The 22,376-nt window shown below is 43.1% G+C and overlaps 1 protein-coding gene across 1 annotated transcript in view; it reads right to left on the reverse strand.

Moving 5' to 3' along the window:
- cdh4 (cadherin 4, type 1, R-cadherin (retinal)) overlaps positions 1–20,621 on the reverse strand; it is a 107,868-nt gene extending 87,247 nt beyond the window's left edge. Inside the window, exons 1-2 of the mRNA XM_080422260.1 lie at positions 20,400–20,621; positions 1,226–1,408 (exon numbers count right to left, since the gene is read on the reverse strand). Of these exons, the coding sequence (XP_080278386.1) occupies positions 1,226–1,408; positions 20,400–20,495 (279 nt within the window). The 5' untranslated portion in view covers positions 20,496–20,621. The remainder of the gene's footprint in view (positions 1–1,225; positions 1,409–20,399) is intronic.
- Between the last annotated feature and the right edge of the window lie 1,755 nt (positions 20,622–22,376).

The following is a 22,376-nucleotide window of genomic DNA, read 5'->3' on the forward strand; positions in this document are numbered from 1 at the left end:
CTAAGATTAAACAAATAATAGTTTGCATCATGGCAAGACAAACTGAGGTGTTTTCAGTCGTTATTGTGTCACAACATCAAGTTGCCCAAAGGGCTTCTTGGCTTAATCCTTCTGAATCATTTCACATATCCCTAAAAGCATTGACAGGCAAAGCATACTTACTTAAGCATTAATACACAACACATTGTGCTATAAAGTGATTATATCATGGCTATGGGTACCACACCTCACCTGTAGCCATAGTATAATGGAATATATCATGACCTCAAGTGTAGGCCTATTGCTTTTAATACATTGTTATCAGCGATTAGCAAAAAGATTCACCAACATTCTTTAACCAAAACTTTCATGGAAGGCTTCCATGGATCGTGATTGCAGCCCCACCGGCTGCGGATTGAGGGTTTCCATGGATCATGGCTGCGGACTAGTTGTTGGTATTGTTATAATTATTATTGTTGTTGTTGTGGTGCATCTTTGTGTCTTTCCCTCTCTTCGTCTCTCGCTCTGTCTCAACTGGTCGAGGCGGATGGCCGCCCACTTAGAGCCAGGTTCTGCTCGAGGTTTCTTCTCGTTTGTGGGAGTTTTACCTGGTTGCTATTGCCAAGCGCTTGCTGATTGGGGAATTGTTGGATATCTGTAAGAGTATGGTCTTGTTGTGATTTGGCACCATATACATTAATTTGACTGATTGAAATCGATTGAAAACCTAGCATTATTGTCATTATACCAAGAATTTCAAAGCGTTCCATTGGGGAGTTCCAATTTGACCGTGTTTTAACATGCTATAATACTGTATTCAGTAGTGAAAAACTACAAGGATGTTCAAGGGCAAGCATTCAGCATTTCGTGTATTTTTGTGCTTTATACAAGCATTCCTTCTGTCTGTGTGGCTCCCACAGGCAAATCACCAGGCATCAGGAGTTCAATTGAGACGAGAGTAGCTCTTTTTGCCTGGTAAGTCTCTGGCCCTTGCGGTGATTGTCAGAGATATTGTATTCTCCACTGCTCTCACTTGCCTGCCAGTGGATGCGCAGAAACAATATGTGGGCTGTCTACCGTTCCTGCCTCTCACTGTTTTTCAATCTCTAAGCTAAAAAAAGGACCGAATTAGAGGGATCTAGGCAAAGAAAAGTTATGAATCAGAAAAAATACTTTCCATGCATTGTGACTGTGAATCAGCACAGGAGCACTTCTATTTACTGTAATCACGCAAACTGTCACTCACCCTGACAAGCATCTGGGGGAAGGGCCCTCTGGAGTTTTCTGGCACATTGATTGGTGGGATGACCCAGTCTCTCTTCTGTCGCCTCAACCCATTGGCGGAGGAGCTTCTCTGATGCTTTCGTTGAAACTTGATAACTCTGGGTTGAGAGTCCCAGGCCCTTGACAGCAACTCTTCAATAGTGACCTGAAAAGGAAACCAGAGCATATCAACTCCTGCTGATTTCGGCAATGAATAAGCAACAAGCTGGGCGGGTTCTAATTTTCAGACGGCTATGTTCTGGTGACAGGATGAAAGATGGAGAAATACAGTAAATAAAGACACATACTGTATCGTAGAGCCTGTCACTTATGTAATGAAACAAGACAGCCATATATATATATATATATATATATATATATATATATATATATATATATATATATATACACACACACACACACACACACACACACACACACACACACACACACACACACACACACACACACACACACACACATATATAATATTAATGAATAATTCAGAAAGTTTTGAATAATGTCACGAGGCACTCGGCAAGACGCCTGAACGTCTCCCAAGCTACAGGCTGTGTTTTATAGTCCACAAAGGTGTGGTTCTTTTTTCTGTATCATCCCAAATCACAGTCAGCCACAGGCTGACAAAAAAACAATAACAACCCATCTCCCCTGTTCAAGCTATAGGAGCAGCGTTTGGCCCTACAGTATATGTGGCACTTAACGCTGGCAGAGGCCTAGCATCAAATCAAATGGAGATTGATGAAATACCAGTTCAATAACAAAGGGTGCAGAGGAGAGCATCAGTCGATGACCTAACAGGTTAGTCAACACAGCAAGGGTTTACTGCAGAATTCTCATTCGCTGATCTTTGTTTATCAGGGAAAGCTTCCCTCGGCTGGTTGCAGAAAGGAGTGGTTCGAAAGAAGGTACTAAAAGTGAAGATTTATTGTATCCCTCTGGTGGGTTGCAATTATTTCTGTCCTTGTTTCCACATTTTCGCTGTACTTACAGCTTCAAAAGACTTATGTCCATTCTGTCATGTTCATTACTAGCATGCATACATGCATGGAGAGGTCCAGACCAGAGGCGGAGCTAGCTTTCAACTAGGTCGGTGGCCTAGGAGGGGCCGGCGCGTGCGATTTTTGTTAAATATAAATTTATATATTGTTTATATACATGATGTGGTTCATCATTATCAGACTTAATGTTATCCTTCAACTTCTTGTTTATGTCCCAAAATGACTGGATATACAGGTTTTGTAGCAATTTGTAGCAATTGTAGAAATATTAGACCTTAATTGTTGAATGATCAAGCATGTTTTAATCATGTATACCTTACTTTAGACCAATATTACATTTTTTTTAACATTTTGTTCAAAAGGTGCCCAGATGTTCCTACTGCTCACCTATCCTGTTACCTTCTCATGTGCCCACTCTTCTGGTTACCCAGCAGTTTAACTAGTCATATTTGCATGGCCCTAAGTAAAAGAGGGTTTTAAAAACAAAATCAACATGTTTATTTCACATACCATGTTAGCGGTCGCTTGGCAAACAAGGAACTGTGTCAGTGCCCCCTTGCTTCTGCTTTTCTTGTGATTTATGTTGTTTACCATTACATCATGGATTCGACTGTAAAAACTGTCACACTTTCTTTCTAGCCACCCTTGTTTTTTCCCCACTCAGTTCTATTAATATAGATTCTTCTGACGTCTCTTTTGTTTTTCCTTTAGACATGACACTTGTTTCCATGCTTGTTTGTGTTGTGTTTTGAATGGAGGGACTCAGCCTAATATCCCATAGACAGGAAGGGCTGTCATATCTTAGCAACACTGAAAGCGATTTCTCATTGGTCGTGTCATGAGTAAATGAGCCAATGAGCTGACGGCACCAGATTACCAAGACTCTCACATGGAACTCACACAGTAATGAGAGAGAGACAGGAATGGGAGCAGCCGAGCAGGACATCGAAATTACCGTTAATTTCTCAAATAAAACCGCCCTGTGACCCCTGTCATTCATATTAGTAAAACATACATATATAATTAAATCAAATCTTTTTGATCGGTGGATTTGGAGAAAACATTGGTGGCTATAGACACCAAAGCCCCCGCATAGCTCCGCCCCTGGTCCAGACAGGAAATGTCAGCGCTTGTGGCATCGTACATTTTAGGGCTCCATTATCTGTCTGGTGTCAATGCCACTGGGAAATTTCTCAATAGAAAAAATGGCCAGGACAATCAACTTCCTCAGAAATATAGATGGAGTTGTTGTGGGTAGGTATGGCAAAAAATGAATAATGACGATGGCTTCCCATTATTATGTCATTATTTCTCTAAATGTCTTAATGTCAACAACACAATTCTGTCATTTTATCAAGCTGATATTGTATGTCAGATCAGCCTAGGAATATAATGGGTTTACCTCAACTGACAACTGTAGCATGGATGAAGTTGGTGAAGTTGGTAAAAAATCCTCATGCCAAGGACCTCCACAATGCATACCGGTAAATGTCTCCATGAAAATGAAACTGATACTATGGTACTGTAGCAAACAATAAGGATGGACCCCTCCAGGGAGTCCAGGCAATGCATAAGATACAGGTAGACATTACATGTATGTATCATTATCAATTGTGTGACATAGAGCCCCACATTTGGAAGGCTAACAGAATACAGTACGTCAGAGGTTTACAAAGTCTGATGCTTTGTAAATGCTCTCGCAAATAAATAAATACATGGAGATACAAGGTTTCTGTCCGACAGCAACAATACAGTATATTTGTTTTATATGTTGTTTGTGTTCTATTGTGATCTTCTTAATGATGATGTTTTAAACAAATAGAAAAAGAATGAAAGAAAATGCAACTTATTCTGCATCTCACCCATCTCACAATGTTGTAAATAAGTAAATAATAAGAGTGTGTTCTTAATCAGCTTATCTGGTGATTTAAGCGTTTAAAAAGCTGTGTAAAGAGTGTGTGAATATTTCTGTAACCTCTACGGTGGTGTCAATTATGTAACATGACTGTGTTGCTGTAATCCATCTAATCCTACCGTTGCCTCTGCTCCACACACACATGGAGAAATGGGTGATATGCTGTTGTCATCTAAAGCCACGCAGATTTTTTTTGCCTGCTTTTGCCAGGTGTGCACACAAGTATACATGTACAGTACACACAAAATTTAATCGACATTTCCAGCCGTGCATGCAAACGCGTAGATGTAGGCTTTTGTACCTGCATGGACTCACGCACACGAGCTCGCTCACTCGCTCGCTCACTCACTCACTCACTCACTCACTCACTCACTCACTCACTCACTCACTCACTCACTCACTCACTCACTCACTCACTCACTCACTCACTCACTCACACACACACACACACACACACACACACACACACACACGCCAGGCCAAACACAGGCAGGCGGGTTGGCCTATCATTCTACACACGTGTTGCCTGGGAGAGAGACAGATTGTAAGCTGAACCTGAGAAAACAAACTGAATATTTTTCATCCTTTATTTCAATTCTGCACAGCTTAGAGGATTTGAGTACGGGAAGTGCAGTTCTGCAGTAGTAGAAGGCGAGAGGGATGGGTGAATGGACAGAGGGGAGGAGGAGGAGGGCGAGAGGCATGGGTGAATGGACAGAGGTCAGTGAGGGGGAGCAATGAGAGCAGACTTGTTTCACAGATAAGATAAACTCCCACTTCAGCTCCATTCATCTGCAACACTGGCCCTATCTTCCGCCCTGTGCTATCCCTTGGCACTACCCGCTACCCGTTAATTACGCACAAAGCAGCTGGCGCTGTCCCCAAACGGTATCTTACAGCTGCGCTATCCGCTATACATTATGCCTACTCCTTTATTTGCGCCTGGAGGTGTGGCCATTGGCGTGTTGTTGCACTAACCCTAAAATTGTTATCTTGCCCACACAAATGGGAAAGCGTATAGCAGATTCTAAAACCACACGCTATTCCAAATCTGTTTGGTAGAGCGCGCCTGCAATGGAAATGTCTGGAGTCGGGCCGGGCGCACAACATTAAGAGGTCTCCCTCACTCCCACAGTAATTCTCAACGAATCTCTGTGATTAAAAAATTCCTATAACCAGCACAAGTGAGAGTGTCAATTCCTTATGTCAATTGTGTTTATATACAGTAAGATGTTAGTCTATTCAAAGACAATGATTTGTGCTGCACAAAGCCATTCGCTCCAAACCCACACACTTCAGTTTTATTAATCCATTGCGGAGGAAATAAAGAACGGATTATAATAATATAACATTCTCTATAATCAGTAACATGTGGGTGATACTTATGTCTATCAAATATGGGTTTATTGAAAGGCAATCAAAGGCTAGAGCTTATGAAGCAAACTTTGGGTATTGTCCGACATTACATAAGCGCCTTAGTGCGGCTGCAGAGCTAAACAGCGGCACGTCTGAATTAAGTGATCGTGAATGTGATTGTCATTACAATTTTACTGTAATGCACAAAAGTGTGACTGTTAATTCCTTGTGTCAATAAGTTGTGTTTTTATTAGCAGTTGCCAGTTAAGCTTATCAAAGACAAATAAAATGTTGTTGTCTCCGCCAGGCCGAAAGGCATTGCGAGAGAGTATGTTTTACCCTCCGTCCGTCCGTCCGTCCGTGTGTGTGTCCGTCCTTCTGTCTGCGAGCAGCTAATCTCCGCCACCGTTGGCCCGGTCGCTGTGAAACTGCGCACACACACTCCCTGGATGCCACAGCAGAACCTCTGCCCCACATTTTTCAGATCAGCCTGTCATAGCGCCACCATGAGGCCGACTTTTGCAAAACATTTTTTTTGCTATTACTCCTACAGATTTTGTCCAAAAAACACGCAAATCGATACACAGTATCTCTATAGTCATGTGATCAACACGGATCTGTCGGATTTTCCATATTATATTATACATAGCTATAACTGCACCGATCTGCGTCAAACTTTGCACGCACACTCCCTAGAGGCCAAGGAAAAACCTTTGCCCTGCATTTTTCACATATGCCTTTTAGAGCGCCACCAGGAGGCTGAGTTTTGTAAAAACACATTTTTTGCTCTTACTCCTTCAGATTCTGTCCAAAAATCAGGCAAATCGGTACACAGTATCTCTATAGTCATGTGATCACGATGGATGTGTCCGATATTTCATATTCCATCCTACTTGGCTAACATTGGCTTCCAAAGTTTGCAGGATGGATCCCTTTTGAACAAAATTCCTCAAATCATGAACGCAGTGTGCCATTTCCGTAAAATTTTACACACACATTCCCACTAGGCCGAGGAAGAAATGCCACCCTTTTCACATTGGCCTGTTATAGCGCCACCAGCAGGTCTAATTTAGCAAATCACATTTTTGGAACAAAATGCCTGAAATCATGAATGCAGTGTCCGATTGTCGTGCAAGGCCTAAGAAGAAATGGCACCCTTTTCACATTGGCCTATTATAGCGCCAACAGGAGGCCACAATAATCTACCTGACCTGGCGGAGACCTGTGCTCCGAGGAGCACTTTTTCTAGTTTGATCTGTGTTATAACCACACCAGACCAATCAGTTTAATTAATCCAGAACACAAGCGATTGCTGTCATTTAAAAGTTTTCTATAACCAATGTGTAAGTGATAATTCTGTGTATCAAATATAAATTTATTCCAAGGCAACGTCGGACTGCCTCTTCGCTCTTCCATGGGCAGAGAGGGAGAGAGCGTAAGATAGCACTGACCATGACGGCTTGCACAGCCTGCTCTTAAAGGAGCATTTCACCCCTGGAAGAAACTGCAATCACTCAATGGTAATAGTATTTGTAGTAGATAACACTAGCACAATTTAAAATTTGCACCCTATGGCCAGAAAAATAATGAAATCTGTGTGTTTGACTAGGGTTTGACTGGACTGCTGCATTACTACAATGACCATAATGCTTTGGTGCCTTGTGGCAGGGGAGGTTCCATGTGGGTGTGATCTCCAACAATAACATCCAAACAGCATGCCAGTGTCGCCATGTCTGCTTATTATAAGCGGCTTCTTTCTAAAATGTAGTTGATATTTGGGCTTGTTTCCAAATGTTTTGATTGCTGTTTAAACCAGTGGTTCTCAAACATGTTCATGTATTTTTCCACAGACCCCCATCTGAAATTATAATTTGTGGCAGGGAGCCCCTAACAAATATGTGTCAAAAATATTCCACATTTTGAAAAGCAAATAAAAATATTTTGCAAAAAAAAGAAAAAAATCCACATTTTGGACTTTTTCCCCCTCAAGATTTTTTTGTAAATAGCAGATCTACAAGCTCACAATGGGTTGCGAAGCATTGTGAGCTTGTAGATCAGCAATTTTCAAATATATAATATCCCATGTCTAGGTAAAGTGCTCTTGGCATAGTTATTTTTCTTTTGGGCTTGTTTTCATAGACCTGGCTGCTTATTTCTCTCACAATATCTGGCAACACTGGCTGTCCTCGCAAACGTTCATCTAGTTACATATATGTCCAAGGATTCGTTAGTGATGTCATATCACTGGGACATCCTTAGTATCTTCATGCAGTTTCACTTCCGTGTCGCATAGTATTGACATCACTGTCACATCCTTGGTATTATGATCCTAGCCTTTCGTGACGGTGTTTGTTTACCAGCGCTGCTACTCCACGCTGTATTTTTTTTTTCAAGCTTGCGCTTATGAAACACTACACAGGATTATTATTTCATGTCAACATTCAAGTACAACTATCAGAAGATAACTCAGGTAAAGTAATGCCTCACTCTGCAAGGGCCGCTGGCCGCAGCTAATGGGAGTGGCCGAGTGGGGAAAGAAGGTTGAACAAAGTGTTACGGACACCCCATTGGGGCTGTCTTTTGAGATGGTCTGACTGAGACACGCCGAGACATGTAGTGCGGAAAGGAATGAGACCAATCTCTCATGACGCAAATAACGTCACGACGTTTGCGAAGATTACTAGATATCTAAAAACACAGATTATTCACAAAAAAAACCCAGGATCTTGTTTCTTGACTCCTAAACTTCATTAAAAGACCGAAAACTTCTTCCAGGGGTGAAATGGCCCTTTAAAGGCAATGGCATCTGGCACGCTGATTGTTTTTATTACCACACCTATGCATAATGTAATGGTAGCGCAGGTGTTTTAGGGATAAGGCTGTTGTCGGAAGATAGCAATTTGGCCACAGGAACGCCCCTTACACCATGCTAAATCCCCAAATAGTGGGTAGCGCGACTTGGGCGCAAAATAGGGCCCTCAAAGGTAGCAACTGGTACAGAGGTGATGGTTGTGTGCCAGTCCCTTTATAGGTGGTAGATGGAATGAGCATGGAGGGAGGGGTACGCAGTGGAAATCTGGAGTTAGTTAGTTTAACTGTGAGTGTGTAAAATGAGGGTGAAAAAATCACTTGGCGTTGAGCTGAGGGATGATGAAGTGCTTGTGTGACGTGGATGCCTATGACATAAAGATTCTCTATGGTTTGGCACATCGGTATGAATATAGAATACATACTGAACGAATCCCCATCACCTTGCATAGCTCGGCAACCTTAATCCTTCCTCATTCCAATGTGTTCCTGCTGTGATAAAACCCTTATCTGAGCTCCCGGCTATCGTCAGAGCAACACATTGAGTCATGGCGCTCCGCAACTCAATGAGCCACTATTGGCCACTCAGGCCAATGCTGATGAAGGCTGGACATCTTGGCCAGTGATAATGAGGTTGAAGCCTCAGATTGATGGGCTGCACACCAAAATTCTTTAGAACATGTTGCCAAACCCAGAAATGAGAGAGAGAGAGAGAGAGAGAGAGAGAGAGAGAGAGAGAGAGAGAGAGAGAGAGAGAGAGAGAGAGTGAGAGAGAGAGAGATCCTTTAATGTGAGTCTGCGCGTGGATGATTATGGTCACCATGGCTGCGTGTGACTGTCACTCTCTAACAGTGTGGCAGATGACGGGCTCTACGGGCTGGCATCGTGTCAGACAACGCCACTGTGACTGCTACAGAGGAGTGTAGAGAAGAAATGCTAGAAAAGCCACCAGGAAGCTAGGTGCTTAATGTACTGTGGGGGCTTTTGATTGGAGTGTGTAGTCATGTGTGCACAGTAAAATACTGTGTTCATTCAACAGTTGGCTGTTAAATACAGGTACATTTAAAGTTGAATTAACAGTGATTCTTTACGACTGTGTGGTGCAATGTGTGCGTGCGTGCGTGCGTGCGTGCGTGCGTGCGTGCGTGCGTGCGTGCGTGTGTGTGTGTGAATGCACACACATGCACAACACGTATACATGTGCGCACAATCAGGAGTCAGTTAGTGTAAAATAAATCCCTCATGTGTTCGGGCTCCTGATACCCAAAAAAACTAGCAGGCAAAGCCAGCTGGCGCCTCTCTGCTCCCAGCCAAGCTTTGCATTGCTAAGGCGTACAGTACCACAGGGATGGAACTGATGTCTGGGGGTTATCAGTCTGACAAACAGGCAGAATAACACAATAACAGCATGTGCTCATTTGCACGCTTTCCTGTTCATTGTAGATGTGAAAGCCTTTGATTCAGTTCTTTTGACATATTGTTTTCGTGTCTTTAGTGCTGCAGAGCGCTATCTTTGGTGCTCTCCTATGAGAACTCCCACGGAATCTAAGGACTAGAGAAAGAACAATTGAATTTAACTTAACAAAAATAAAAGTATTTAAAATCTCATTGCCACTCTCCTCCCTTTGAGGCCTGTAGCTTTCTCTTGCGAATCTCTAACTTAATAATGCTATAACCACAGTGTGTGGTCAGACCATCACCTTTCAACCTAATCAATCTTGCCCTTCAGTGAACAGCAGGTCCGCCCATACGTTCCACCATGCCACTGGTCTTTGTTCTAATCTGCCCCAAACAGGAGAGGCCGTCTGGGGGGAGAGTATGGGAAATAAATTCAAACCAAATAAGCACTAACACCTGTTCCAGCAACCGGCAGGCTTCAGTTCCACTGGTGCATAACTGATGGGCTTGCCTCTAAGCTGGCTGGGGAAGGCAAGCCAGCATGTCATGAAATCAGCATGGGAAGTGGGGCTCGGTCTGCAGTTACCGTGCGATAGTCAGAGTAAATAAACATTGTAATAAGGGCTTTAGTTGCCCTTTGCCTGATAATGTAAGGGGTAAGGGGTGTGTAAGATGCTGTTCAATTCAGCAGCTGTGGTACCAGACACCTGAAGATTGCACACTAAAATATCAACATCACAGGGATCTTGTGGATCTGGGAGCACAGTCAGCAGAGTGGGTAGAGAGGTATCGCCCAGACTATTTGCCTAAATGTTCCTCAGCAAGACACTTAACCCTTAACTCCCCCTGGGTGCCTTATTAATGGCAGCCACTGCTCCTAATAAACCCTGTTTCCACTCATTTGAAATGCCTGCAGTTTGCTGGTATATTTAATTTTAGCATCCCATGGGAACAGGCACGGATTCCAAATGCCAGTACATTTCACCCTACAGTACCTTGTCAGAATGCCTGGAATCAGTGGATTGTTATCCTGTCCCCTGCCTGTAAAGCATCACTTTACTGGTACCATAATGACAGTGCGTAATGACGGGACATTAGCTCTATGAACAAACTTTTGTTCTTTCAACAAAATGTTTCAGTAAAACAATGTTGATGTAGGAGATTCGCTGGAAAACGCTCTTGCATGCGAACTGGTGGAGAAAGAGAGTTAAGTGTGTGTGTGCCAGTTGAGGTACAGTAGGATCGAGAGTAAGGTCAAGACATATTGGATATAATGAGCGAGCATGTCGGATTACTGGGTGAGAGAGCCTGGGTTATAGTGAGAGAGTGTGTGTATGTGTGACAGCAGCGCTGACTACAACTGTGGTGAAATGTTTCAATGAACATTACATTACATTACAGTCATTTACAGGCGCTTTTATCCAAAGCGACTTACAACTAGAAAAAGTGCTCCTCGGAGCACAAGTCTCCGCCAGGTCAGGTAGGTTATTATGGCCTCCTGGTGGCGCTATAATAGGCCAATGTGAAAAGGGTGCCATTTATTCCTAGGCCGTGCACACTGCACAGCAATCGGACACTGCATGCATGATTTGAGAAATGTTGTTCTAAAAATTTGTTTTGTTAAATTTGACCTGCTGGTGGCGCTATAACAGGCCATTGTTAAAAGGGTGGCATTTGTTCCTCAACGTAGTGCAAATGTGCATTCGAAGTTTCACCGCAATCGGACGCTGCGTTCAAAATGGGCCACTCCTGCAAACATTACATGTCAATGTTAGCCAATCAGGATGGAATATGAAAAATCAAACAGATCCGTCTTGATCACATGACTATAAAGATCATGTGTACCGATTTGTGTGAAATTTGGATCAAATCTGAAGGCTTAATATCAAAAAATGTGTTTTACATAACTCTGCCTCCTGGTGGCGCTATAAAGGCAAATGTGAAAAATGCAGGGCAAAGGTTTTTCCTTGGCCTCTAGAGAGTGTGCATACAAAGTTTTACACTGATCGGTGCAGTTATAGGTAAAAACACGAATCGGCCTGTTACAGCGCCACCATGAGGCTGATTTGAACATTTTCAAATGGCATTTCTTCCTCGGCCTAATGGGAATGTTTGTGCAAAATGTCACGGAAATTGCATGCTGTGTTCATGATTTGAGGCATTTTGTTCGAAACGGAGTACTCCTGCAAACTTTGAAAGACAATTTTTGCCAATCAGGATGGAATATGAAAAATCTGAAATGAGACGTTTCTTTTAATGACTATAGAGATACTGTGTACCGATTTGGGGGATTTTGGGCCAAAATATGTAGGAGTATTGTTCAAAAATGTGTTTTGCACAAATCGGCCTCCTGGTGGCGCTATAAAAGACCCATGTGAAAAATTTGGAGCAGAGGTTCTGCTCTGGCATCCAGGGAGTGTGTGTGCACAGTTTCGCTGCGATCAAGCCAACGGTGCCAGAGATTAGCTGTCCACAAAATGACAGAATGACGGACGGACACACACACGGACGGACGGACGGACGGACGGACAGGGGGTAAAACATACTCTCTTGCCATGCCTTTCGGCCTGGCGGAGACAATGAGTGCATTCAACATAGGTGGGGAACGAAACTGTCACTTCTAAGCATTAAGCGCATTCTCTTCTAAAACAAGCAACCAAGAGTACCTAGTGCTAAAGTAAAAGTGCAATATATCAGCTACCTACTTTCATAAACAGATGAGACAAAGTAGGAAAATCAAATGAGCAAGAGCTAAAACAAATAAGTGTAACGAATAAACAAGATCCAATAAAACAATAAAACAAGAGTTCGTACAACTAGTTAACAACAAGTAGGCAAGGCGAAGAGGAAGGGTAGTGTTTCTTGAAGAGGTGGGTTTTCAGCCTGCGGCGAAAGATGGGCAGTGACTTTGCTGTCCTGACATCAGTGGGGAGTTCATTCCACCAATGTGGGGCCAGAACAGAAAAAGGTCGTGACCGTGTAGATCGGCCAGAAGGACCCTTGAGCGACGAGGCAATCAGTCGCCCCGAGGTGGCCGACCAAAGTGGTCGGGCAGGGGTGTAAGCATCGACCATAGCCCGGAGGTAAGAAGGAGCTGTTCCTTTCACTGCCCTATAGGCTAGCACCAGGGTTTTAAACTGGATGCGAGCCGCTACGGGGAGCCAGTGTAGAGAACGGAGAAGGATAGTTGTGTGGGAGAACTTGGGGCGGTTGAACACCAGACGAGCCGCAGCTTTCTGAACAAGCTCCAGAGGTCTGATGGCAGATGCCGGAGCACCAGCAAGGAGTGAGTTGCAGTAGTCCAGGCGGGAGATGACAAGAGCCTGGATGAGCACCTGGGCTGCCTTCTCCATGAGGAAGGGGCGAATCCTCCTGATGTTGAAGAGGAGGAATCTGCAGGACCGTGTCACTGATGCGATGTTTGCCGAGAACGACAGTTGATCGTCCAGGGTCACACCCAGATTCTTCGCAGTCCGAGTTGACGTCACCACAGCATTATCAATGGTGATGGCCATGTCTCGGTGCGGACAGCCCTTCACCGGGAGGAACATCAGCTCGGTCTTGTCCAGGTTGAGCTTCAGGTGGTGCGTCGACATCCACTCCGAGATGTCAGCCAGACAAGCAGCAATGCGTGCCTCCACTTGTGTGTCAGAGGGGGGGAATGAGAGGATCATCTGGGTGTCATCGGCATAGCAGTGGTAGGAAAAGCCATGGGAGTGGATGACAGCACCAAGAGATGTCATCCAACAAAATGCTTCCTAAGAGCAGTGTTGATGTAAAAGGTGAAAAATATATTTATTTGCACAGAGATGGCGTGTCCAACTACGTTCCGTACATCCGTAGCATAGCTTCTTTCAGTACAGTCTTTGTGTCTTTGTGTGCATAGGGAGTGGAGTGAGAGCAAGATAGAGAGAGAGAGATCTGCAACCAGAGTAGAGAGTTACAGTACATTAGCCGGTCTGCCAGCCTGCAGATGGATATTTATTGTTTCTGTTCATCCCAAATACATATTTTAGCATCCCCAATTGCCAACTCTTGTGTGCTTATAGACACCCTTTGTGCAATCATTGTACTGTACCCGTTACATTCATCTAAAGTGGGAACGGTCACATGACTTAACCATTAAGGAGGGCATATTGGAACAACTCTCCCCTATGCCGGCAATTTATGTAACCTTTTTACCCAGCAATATACTGCTGTAACAGTGAAAACACAGCTATAGTTAGGATGGGTAAATGCAGGGAACAAATTCCACATTATGTGCAAATGTACTGTGGCAAAAAACAACAACAACGACTAAAGTGGACACAATTATTACTATTCAAAATGCATGCAAAATGTTGATTACCATGAGAGCATCGAAAAAACTATGCTCATCATTACAGGAAACTGACAAGGATGCCATACACACAGACCAAGAACATGGGGACATTAACCCATTAAGACCGAGAACGCATCTGTGTCATTTTAAGATTTATTTGGCTATTAAAAAATGTCAGATATGCAAGCTCATAGCGTGGCGCAGAGTGCGCTTTATATATATGTGTTTTAAATTAAAACACATATATATATTCAAAGATTTGCACAAATTGTCCACGAAGAAAAGGAAAAAATGCAGATTTACAAGCTCATAGCACTCATAGCACGGCACTCTATGAGCTTGTATAGCTGCTATTTTTTTAATAGCCAAATAAATCTTAAAATTGCTATGCGTTGAACATGCATTCCCGGTCTTAATGGATTAATAGCAGGGTACATAGAGGGCTGAGAGCAGCTCAGCTGAGCAGATAGAGAAACCAAGACTGCAATTAGTGCAATATTACAGAGTAATTCCTCATCTCACTGTGTACAAGACAAAGAGATGAACGAGCTGGTACTGTAATTGAGCTGTCTATCTTTTAATCACTATGGGGCAAAGAGCTCATCGTTTATAACTTATTCAACTGTTGTCATGCTGATTACAGAGTGTTGCGTTGTGGTTTGGTAACACAATTATGACAACCTCTCTTCTAAAAAAAACGCAATTCACTTGAGAGCAGACTTGGGGCTCGGATGACAACTGCTAACTCCTATCACTGGGCCAAACGTTTAGCAAGACTAGGTCATGTCTGGACAGTGTATGAAACACTAGAGAGCTTTTAATTTGAAATGACTTCTGAGAACGCTGAGGATGTAATTGAAGACTTCTGTGGGCATAACCGAAGCCCCTAGATGACCTTAATAGAAAAATGTTTGCATGAAGTCACTTGGAGAAACCAATGAAGAAACTCCAACCCCAATGGTGACCATAACTTCATCAGTCAGTCATTCACAGATGTTCGTATTTTAGTGCTGGCCCTGCTGTTGCGTTCCAGCCAAAAATACAGCGCGTGTGAACCCAAGAACAATCTGACATGACTTTTATAATCAAGGCAACAATTACACGTGTGATAATATGTAATACGTGACATATGTGATAATGTTTTGCTGACAAAGCTACCAGGATATCATGTGGTCCAGACAAAGGAAGGCAGAGACATAGGCTACTGTAGCTGTAATGACAGAGGCAGCGGAGGTAAGGGGGCGGTGTGTGTGTGTGTGTGTGTGTGTGTGTGTGTGTGTGTGTGTGTGTGTGTGTGTGTGTGTGTGTGTGTGTGTGTGTGTGTGTGCGCGTGCACACACGTGTGCGTGTGTGTTGGGAGAAGCAGTACCAGGGACAGCGAACCACATGACCTCGTCCCATGAGCCTGTCCCTGTCTGCAGTGTTGTTTGTCTTTGTACAGTAGTAGGTCACAGAGTGGGAGGGGCCATGTCTGTACCACATGGAATAATTAACTGGTTCCTCCTCTCCTCTGTTCCCTCAAGCGAGTGAAGGAATGAATACCTGCTCTGAAAAATACACTCTGTACAAATTGCTAGGAGCACCTGTTTTCAGCCTGGGAAGCAGAATGACCAGGCATGTAAAACCAACAGTATGATCTGTTGAAGCTGTGATCACATCTGACATGAAGGGAAACCCATCTGAAGGAGAGGATTTGGTTTAATAAGTCCTGATGCAGTTGGATCACAGATATAAGTACGTCAGACTGCAGGACAGCCTGTCAGATGTTCTGCTGAGCAACACAGGCAGGAATTATGCTCCTTGGTTTCCTTCAGCAGTTCAGGCTTAACCACCCGTGGCTTTTTATGAAACTTTGCAGAATAGAAGAGGGTTATGCCAAATTGGCCATGCCGCATGACCGCCCAATTTCCCCTCTAGCGTCGAGACAGATTAAATAGAAATCTGATTTATTCTAGAAACTTCAAAATAAGATTTGATTAATACTATTTGAATGTGATTAGTCAACACAGTCCACACCTACTGGAAGTCAATTTTCATTTAAACTAACTTGACGCAGTTGGGAAGACAAAAATCCTCTTCTGTTCTGTTCTGAATCCTGCTTGACTCTGGCACATTTGCACATAGACTACTGGGATGTATGCTACAGAACCAAGACAGATGCCTGTTAAGAATATCGTCTGTAACCGTTTCATTGTTGATAGACTGTATTTTTGTTTTATGCAGGAGGGCCTGCATAAAACAAGTGCATGAGAACTTCTATACAGATTGTCTGTAGAACAAGGGCGAATAGCCAGACGACTGGGATTTTAGTTGATGGTCTATAGATTATGTGTAAAACGTTTCACGCAAATTGCTAAAAAATAACTGATTTATTGTGTTTTTTTAACATGTGTTTTTCAAACTACTCAAAATGGTGGAAAATTGAAGGGCGGAGCGTAATGGTCAAAGTGACAGACTGTAGGCCAAACGAGGCATGACTTTGACTTATGCCTGTTCAAAGTTTGCATTTTGAAATGATTGCTATAGCTCCCCCTTTTGGCTAATTGGAGTAAGATTGGCTTTAGTGCTATATGGAATGACCCTATATCATACTGCAAAGTATGTTTTTTAGATCCAAAGTTTCATGGCTGTAGGTGAAACGGTTCATGAGCTGTGCCTGTTCAGAGTTTGCATTTTTCATTTGAGTGCTATAGCGCCACCCTTTGGCCAATGGGTGTGTGTTTTGTTTCTTGGCCGTTTGGCATAGCCCTCTACCATATTGCCAAGTTTCGTAAAAAACTACTGCATGGTTAAATCAGAACTGCAAAAAACGGCGGAAGAAGAAGAAGAAAAAGAAGAAGAAAACCAACAGAAACAAAATGGTACCTTCGCAATGAAGTGCTTGGTCCCCTAAATATGAAACAAATCCTAAGTCACCCAGAGAGGCGATGTTTTCCACTGGAACTAGTTTTCCTAAATTATAAGGTCCTTCACGAATACCAGCTGGATCAATGGACCTTTTTCAAATCGATCAGTTTACAATAATTGCACTATCAATTGGCTTAGCCATCTGAAGCACATCAATGGCAGTGAATTTATGCTGCCTCGTTGACATTACTTTGTCTCATTGTTTGTTCCATTGCATACTTTGGATAATTTATGTTCACTATGCATCTTCTTCTGTGTGTTTAACTTAGCTAATTTCACTGGCTAATGTAACGTCCCTGTTCCCTCACACACATCAACGCACAAGTCTGATTGTCAATCATAATTAAATTTACATAATGTACATCTAAACATTTCTTCTTTTAATTTAGTAAACACAATTGATTTATATTGCCTTCTTTACTACTGCTACAAATCAAACTAACCAAATATATATATATATAACAAGATTAATAATAATAATACTGTCTCTTGGGACGGCCAGATTGCAAGGGTGGGAGGGACCACCAACATAGCACTGGGCCTGCAGATACCCCCTGTTGATGGCCGGCCGACACTGTTGATAGTCTGTGCATATATCCATTCATAAATTATGTACAGTATTCATGCATATATTCACTGGTGATAGACTGTTGCCTGGAATGCCTTGCACGGTATGAGGAGAGTGTGAAAATCTGACATGGTGGGAGATGACCTCAAGAGGCTACAGTGTAGTCAGGGCTGTTTATACGGAGCCTTGGAAGACATGGACACTCACGGTGCAGCAGGAAAAAGGCCCTGAATGGCCTCTACACGAGAGTGCTACTAATGGCACTTGATGTCACATGGGTGGACCACTTCAGAAACCTCTACGGAGGCCTTCCCGCAGCTATTAGACTATGTCAGAGAGAGAAGGATGAGGCTGGCAGCAGGGCACTGTGTCAGGCACCCAGAACTGGCAGCGAGTAAACTGACACTGTGGGAGCCAACCCAAGGCGCACCACGTACGGAGACACACTGCAGCACTTCTGTGCATTTTTAATCCTTTAAGACCGGGAACGCATCTGTGACATTTTAAGATTTCTTTGGCTATTCAAAAATAGCAGATCTACAAGCTCATAGCACGGCACAGAGTGCCACGCTATGAGCTTGTAGATCTGTTATTATTTGAAAAATCGTGGAAAATGTGTGCAAATCTTTGAATATATATATATATATATATGTTTTAACGCGAACATTTTTAACTCCAATCTGTGCTTCTGGGGGGAAAACATTTTTTCAAGGACCGCCAACTTCTACTTTTTCCGCACACCTCTTCTTATGTTGACCTCTGTAGCATACATTTCCTTAATTTCATTTTCTGTGGCTACTGTAAATGTGGCAATTCCTATTACTTACAACTGTTCTACAGGGCATAACAGCAATTTCTCCAATAAGAAATCACATACAGTATGGACAAAAGTTCCATGGCAAAAGAGCTACAGTGCAGTATTAGCATCTGAATGTGAAGACTATTAAATAGAAAAGAAAATGTGTAACCGTTTTTTGAATTTCCATGTGATTGCTGCACAACACAATTACTTCTTGTTCAATTATTGAATGTTTCTCTAGCTCCTACGATGTGAGGAACATAATTACACGCTGCCAACACATCACCTGGTTCTCACAGCCTCCGCCGGAGAGGAACATTAGCTCAATCAATGTCAATTATTTCACGGTCTCCATTATTGCACTGCAAGGAGTGGGCAGAATTTTAATCCCAGCTCAGCTACACAAATCCTGTTTTTTCATGATTAGAAACATGAGTTTCCATAACCATAGCCCATAATGGCTCCCAACTAGTTCTAGAACAAGACTAAGGGCCCTATTGGTGGGAAGCACAGTCAACAGGGTGGCGGCTGGGGCGTCATGGGGGACTTTTGGTATTTTGCGGACAGGAGAAGGATCACCTACAGGAAAATGGGGAGGTGGGTTGGATATCGGTGGGTGTGTTGCAGGTGGATTTAATCATGACCAATCAAATGATGGCTTTTTCGTTACATTTAACTCATATAGTGCCAATGACGTCTTTTGACGGCCGTTTTCAGTGCGCCATTAGTGCCAATGACGTCTTTTGACGTCACCTAAACTTTTTTTTTTTTTTCAAAATAACATTTTTATTTTTTTTTTTTTTTTTTTGGTTATTTTTTTTTCTTGAAAATCTCAAAGGAACTAGGAGAAAACGATTTTCAAAAAGTTAATTCTCCATCCACTTCAATGTTAAAATGTAAACGGAGAATTTTTTTTCTCCGTTTGATCCATAATGACTTTGGCATAATGGATCAACAAGCTTGAAATAAGCCTGGCAGTGAATGAGTTAAGAGCAGTGCACTGTGATCAGCACAGGGCAGGGTGTTCTGTCATTTCGACACTGTAATTTATGGCCTAAGGGTGGCGCTAGAGGAAAAGCCATGGAGTGACCTAAATTAGTACGGTTCATCCTTAACCATTAAGGAGCACAGCAAATCCCATGGCAATCAAGAAGTGATTTTTGAGATATGTTAGACGGACGCACAGACATTGCTATGGAAGCCATGCCACTAAAAATGATGATAGGCCTGTCCCGCTGCGTGAGGCGAGCCAAGTTTGATTGATTGATTGATTGAATGCTTTATTAGTCAGAAATGTAAACAGCATGAGGTACAGTCAGACATTTAGGCTAAAAGGATCACACAAAAAAGTCCCAGGGACCTGTTTCCAATGTGGTCTACTCCTATGTATTCAATTCATCAACATCATCAGCATAAACATAACACAAAAATACATGTGCGTTTTGTAGTTACTGTTAGTTAGTTCTCTGGTAAAAAATAATAGTGGCTTGATTGCTAATAGACCTATGTCACAGTTGTAATACTGTTCATAGAAGCATGACTCTTTGTGTAATGATAATACATCTAAATCTTTAAACTGATAAACAGGTTAAACAAGAGACACGAGAATATACACAGAGAAAAATAGAAACATCAGCTTCTATAGTAACACTTCCTCCAAAAAGCTAGTATGTGTACAGTATTATAAGTGTGTGTGTGTGTGTGTGTGTGTGTGTGTGTGTGTGTGTGTGTGTGTGTGTGTGTGTGTGTGTGTGTGTGTGTGTGTGTGTGTGTGTGTGTGCGCGTGTGTGTGTGTGTGTGTGTGTGTGTGTGTGTGTGTGTGTGTGTGTGTGTGTGTGACTGTGTGTGTGTGTGTGTGTGTGTGTGCGTGTGTGTGTGTGTGTGTGTGTGTGTGTGTGTGTGTGTGTGTGTGTGTGTGTGTGTGTGTGTGTGTGTGTGTGTGTGTGTGACTGTGTGTATGTGTGTGTGTGTGTGTGTGTGTGTGTGTGTGTGTGTGTGTGTGTGTGTGTGTGTGTGTGTGTGTGTGTGTGTGTGTGTGTGTGTGTGTGTGTGTTCTCTGTCTGTACCTGAGTCAGAGGTATGGAAGGAGGGTGTCCAGCCAGTGCAAGCTTAACAGTGGTCTCCCAGATATGTGGGTCATGGAGCCCCTGAGCCGTCACCATGAACTGGACCGGTTCCGAAAGATTAGCCACTTCCTGCTCGGCGTACACAGAGCCATCTTGCCGCACGCTGAAGTTAGGGTCACTGGTCACGAAGCCCACCTCCCTGTTGTGCTGGCAGTCCTCAAACCTCACTGTAGACAAACAGGCAGAGAAACACAGAGAGGTTTGAACCCTTCACATTCTGGCTCCCCCCAAAAATCGCCACACAAATCGGAATAGGAACCATCATGATTCATGACATGTGTTGGTCTCACATTTTCCGTCTCCCATTTCTCCATGTCTTCCTGTCTCTTATTTCTCCTCTCTCCTCTCTCTCATTTCTCCCGAGACAGTAACATCCTCAGTGTTTTTACAAAAGGTAAAATGTACAACAGCCCCATTTGCTTCGTGGAACGGCCATGCCGGCCGACATTATGCACACTTATCCGTTGATGATATGTCACTTTTGTCAGCAGTGGTTTGAAGAAGAATAAATTACTCTGTACCTTCTCCCGTCGCCTGATATTTCAGCCAATACACCTTACGAAATGTCCTTTTGCATGTCACTCCTTTCTCAAACTAGCTGGATGTCAGAATATCAAATAAATCCAAATAGCATTTCTCCTGGCTTCAGGGAGAGAGGGGATCTGAAACACATTAGGCAGACTGACTGTGGAACATTTTCTTTGCCTCAACCAAGTTTCCCTGCTGTGCTGTCAGGCACACGAAAAACAATCCTAAATGACATTTGGAGACTTCCGCCTGAATGCAACGACTGGGGGAAACACATAAAGTGTATTGCTCACAGGCACGCACATATGCACACACAAGTTGCTCCCTGCTTCCAGTCTAATGTATGTTTTTGTATGAAGAACACGGAGGAGGGGGGAGGGGGGTAGTACGAATAAAACACACTATGATAAGACCTCACAGGCAGAGATAGAGCAAGGAGGAGGGAGCAGAGAGAGGGAGCAGAGAGAGAGAGAGAGAGAGAGAGAGAGAGAGAGAGAGAGAGAGAGAGAGAGAGAGAGAGAGAGAGAGAGAGAGAGAGAGAGAGAGAGAGAGAGAGAAATGTGGTCTATAGAGCAAATAGTACAACAGCTGAAATGACAGATGACAAGAATATACCATTAAAGCACATGGAGCAGCACCGGTGAGGTAGACAGCAACATGAACAGAGCGATTGAATAAAGCCTTCCATTCCATTGTCAACATCCATTAATGCCCAGTGCTTCCCTGTCTTATGTTATAATCAAAGATGAATATAAAAAATGAATATGGGTGAACGAACGGACCGTGACGTCACCCATTTGGTTTCTACAGACCCGCTTTGAAGCCTCTAGTTCAGCGCATATCATGCTGTGTGAAAGAAGACTTGAAACTATAGCGTTTGAAAATATAAAGTCTTTATGAAAAGGTTTTCTCAGGTAATAAAACCAAGTGTAAAGTCGGTTCAAGTTTCCATTGACTTCAATGGAATTTGATTGATTGAATACTTTATTAACAGTTAGGACCCCCTCGAAAACGAGATCCTGAATCTCAAGGGGTTATTCCTAATAAAGAATTTCAATATATATATATATGTTACAGAGAAATTGGCATTCCAGGGAAATTGAAAGGGGTACGCTTGTTTTCACCGCCCCTCAGGCAATTCTGTAGAATCAACGCTAGAGGGCAATGCAAGCCAGACATGAGCCCCACACCACACACGCACGGACAAACGAGCACGCATGCACAAACGAGCACGCACACACGCATGCGCACGGCGCGCGCGCACGCACACACACACACACACACACACACACACACACACACACACACACACACACATACACACAGCCTCATTCCATGCAGTTGAAGCACAAGGGGGCGGGCCTGGCGGGCTATGTTAGTGCAGTGAGT

The sequence above is a fragment of the Gymnoscopelus braueri genome (genome assembly GCF_963280865.1).
Source record: "Gymnoscopelus braueri genome assembly, chromosome: 3".
Lineage (NCBI taxonomy): Eukaryota > Metazoa > Chordata > Actinopteri > Myctophiformes > Myctophidae > Gymnoscopelus > Gymnoscopelus braueri.